The sequence below is a fragment of the Camellia sinensis genome, chromosome 2, assembly GCF_055761805.1.
Source record: "Camellia sinensis isolate YWXY chromosome 2, ASM5576180v1, whole genome shotgun sequence".
Taxonomy (NCBI): Eukaryota; Viridiplantae; Streptophyta; class Magnoliopsida; order Ericales; family Theaceae; genus Camellia; species Camellia sinensis.
Window position 1 is genome coordinate 216,589,786 of NC_138962.1, and position 3,233 is coordinate 216,593,018.

General features: G+C 33.4%; 1 protein-coding gene across 1 annotated transcript; it reads right to left on the reverse strand.

The window, feature by feature from the left end:
• Positions 1 to 393: 393 nt before the first annotated feature.
• Positions 394 to 2,958, reverse strand: LOC145819430 (uncharacterized). The gene is made up of 6 exons (XM_082913422.1): positions 2,888 to 2,958; positions 2,714 to 2,795; positions 2,535 to 2,624; positions 2,460 to 2,466; positions 1,179 to 1,550; positions 394 to 1,097 (listed from the first exon to the last, which is right to left on the reverse strand). Exons 1-6 carry the CDS (start codon positions 2,956 to 2,958, stop codon positions 394 to 396), a joined length of 1,326 nt encoding a protein of 441 aa, XP_082769548.1.
• Positions 2,959 to 3,233: the final 275 nt, after the last annotated feature.

The following is a 3,233-nucleotide window of genomic DNA, read 5'->3' on the forward strand; positions in this document are numbered from 1 at the left end:
AGCTCGAGGATATCTCTTACTGCATCTACCATTTTCCATACATGGTGCATGCGGATTTCGAGCACCACACGGTCCATGTACCATACAACATTTGACAGTTTCAAAAAGCATAGGATCATCTTTTGGGTCTGGAAATTCTACACAGACCAATTTGTCTACTTAAGCACATGTCCGAATTTTGTCTGAACCCTTAATAAATAAATGTGCATGCATATGGGGGAGGCCTCATTTTTGAAATTCAATTATAAAAACATGGGCAACTTTATTTCCAAACACTTTATTTGTTTCTATCTCCTTCATCAAACATTTTCTCTTCAACTAAAAAACACGGGCAATTAAATCAGGACGATCAATAGGTTTTTGATGTGATAATAATGCTGATGTAATTTCTAGCTAATTAGGATTTGAAGTCATGGTAAGAAAAATATATGGGTGTTGGTTGTATCGTGTGATAGCCATTGAATCTTGAAAGATTTCAAACATATGTCTAGGACTATCAGTAAATGAAGATAGCAAAATAAACCTTTGACCAATTTGACTAGGTCGCATATAATCTAGATCAATATCTGACAAATCTTGGTAAAGCTCAACTCGAAGTTTCCCTTGATTAAGCTTGTAGTATGTCAATCGATTTTGCTCAGTTGTGGCCCAAGCATCTACCAAAAACTCTTGAAATAGATTCCCACCTCTCGAAATAGTTGAATACTCTGTGGATCCTTCAAACAAATGATAACTATAAAAATCCATTTGAGTAAGTCGATCAGTTAAAGGTTGGTCATATTGAACGTTCCACAATTTCAACTCATGTTCCCATCCAAGCTCAACATATGAAAATAATAGAACACAATGTAACGGCAAGTATGCTGGGTGACATTCATTAATTTGCATCAACTCATTATTTCCTTGGAAATGTAAGATAATATCTCTCATTCCACTTACCTCTGTTCCATCACCTAGTATTACAATTGCAATCTCATCTGCAGTTGGTAAGTTATACCGATGCCGATCAGTTGTTGAATTGTAATGAAGATGAGTAAGTAGATTGTGTGCTGCTGCGTCTAATTGATGTAAAATGGCATGAGCTTGGCAAAATGTAGCTACAAATGCATTGACTTACAACAAACTATCCTAAATAGCTTTGAGCACATCCCGTCTCAAGTTAGGATTTCTACGATTACGAATTTCTAAAGCTGAATAAGGGTCATAGATATACAGTTGAGCATAACTCGCATCTTGCCCTGGTTGTGGTTGTAGTGATCCTGTTCGATGTCGTAATTCCCCATGAATTGTGAATGATGTAGGACCCCTTCCACTGAGTACTCTAGGATCCAATGTAGCACCGAGACTTGTAAAAGCATTGGCTACATTGTACAATCGAGTATAACTTTGAAAGGATTTTGATTGATCATTATTCCTATCATACAATGCTTGAAGTGATAAAGGGAGAGTAATAAGAAAATGTAGCCTAATTTTCCCTTCCAAACAGCAAGTTTCGAATAAGGGACGCTTTATAGATGATTTGGTCAATTTTTCATCTATCCAATGTAAGGCTGAACAATAAGGACATAATATGTCCATCTTGCCAAGATAATGGCGGCAAGAATCGTTGTGTGCTCGAGCATCAATTGATGTACTCATAGGCATATCTTCTAAATCATCATCAGTACATAGATCTTCTTGAAGAAATTGATTTATACGAGTAGACCTACGAATATTTGTGTATAAATAAAATTCTATAAAACAAAATGGTAAGAGTATGTATTTGAAGATTAGACATAGTAGTTTACCGATTCCTTTGTGGAGGTAAAGATGTGCTTGGCATAGAAAACGAACATGTAGAATGATGGGCAACCATTGTTCGTTTTTGTGCCAAATGAGAATCTTCAGTTATTGTTTCCCATTCTAGACAAGCGCGATTGCGATGAATTGGTGCTAAAAAAGGTTGTATTGGTTGAATACATTCTTCTAATCCCTCTTGTTCTCGTTGCAAGCATTGAAAGTATGACTTTTCATTTTTTGCACGCTCTCGTCGTGCACGTTAGGCCAATGTAGATTTTGATATGACATTATCATTTTGTGCCTAAAATGAAAATATTTTGTCATTGGTACAAAATATGTGAATGTTTTGTACTTAGCATGAAATATCTTACTGTTTATTTTGTTTCTCTTAATTTTGTTTTATACCTTTAATAGTGTTATCTGTATTTATTTTGCTCTTTATGCATTTTTTTTTATTAAAAAAAAAAATAAAGAAGAAATAAAAATCTATCTTATTCCTTCGTTTGTCTTTATTCCTTCGTTTATTCTTTCATTAGATAGTTTGTCTTTATTCCTTCGTTTATTTTTTCCTATTCTTTTCATATGGTACGTTATAAATGCACATGTATCTATGCCAAATAAAAATAAATAAATTTGAAAAACACATATAAATAATGGCAAATTACAGGAAAATATATTACAATCATTCTACAAAAACAACATAAAGCAGCAAATTCAAATAGTTTTGCTTCATATTTTTTAAAAGGAATAAATACCACTTGACATGCATTTGTCATTCTCTTGTCAGAAGGAGCCACCTTTTCTTTTCCCTTAGACATTGGGTTGACCATTTCTTTTTCTTTTGCCTAACAAATTTAAATAAAATATTCAAAAGATTTTAAAAAATCTTATATAAATAACATACATACAATGTTTGACTTGATTTTATACTTACTGCTCGAACACGAATAACATTAAGGTCGTGCTCATCACGGATGACCACACCAACATTTCTACATGAGGTTGTAGGAGCATGCCTACAGAAATGGATTGTAAATAAATTAAAATTTGTACAATAAAGTGGTAATAGTAAGAGTATACATTTCAAGAATTAAACAGAGTTGTTTACCAATTGGGTGTTACAGAAGGTTGTCTTGGGTCAATACATTCATTTGATCTCTCTCGTTTTTTCGTAGGCATTGTCCTAATTGGTATGCAGAACATGAGTTTTGATTTTTTTCACGTTCTCGTCGTGCACGTTGAGCCAATGTAGCTTTTGAAAACACATTATCATTGTGTACCTAAAATGAGAATATTATATAATTAGGTACACAAAATGTGAAGATTATTCCCTCTTTTGCTTCCCTTTTATCATGTATTTGTTCTCAAAAGTTTAACTAACTTTTATTCTTCGCTCAATTGAGTTGTTAGTCACATAAGAACCAATGCGTGTATTGATAAAATTCAAAAAGGGA

Bases quoted from the DNA above. Each gene is read 5' to 3' on its own strand.
- LOC145819430 (XM_082913422.1), bottom strand. From the start codon at position 2,958: ATGCCTACGAAAAAACGAGAGAGATCAAATGAATGTATTGACCCAAGA. The intron at 2,796-2,887 runs GTAAACAACTCT...CCATTTCTGTAG, and splicing joins CCTTCTGTAACACCCAATTG to GCATGCTCCTACAACCTCAT. The intron at 1,098-1,178 runs GTAATCGTAGAA...ATGCATTTGTAG, and splicing joins TTATTCAGCTTTAGAAATTC to CTACATTTTGCCAAGCTCAT.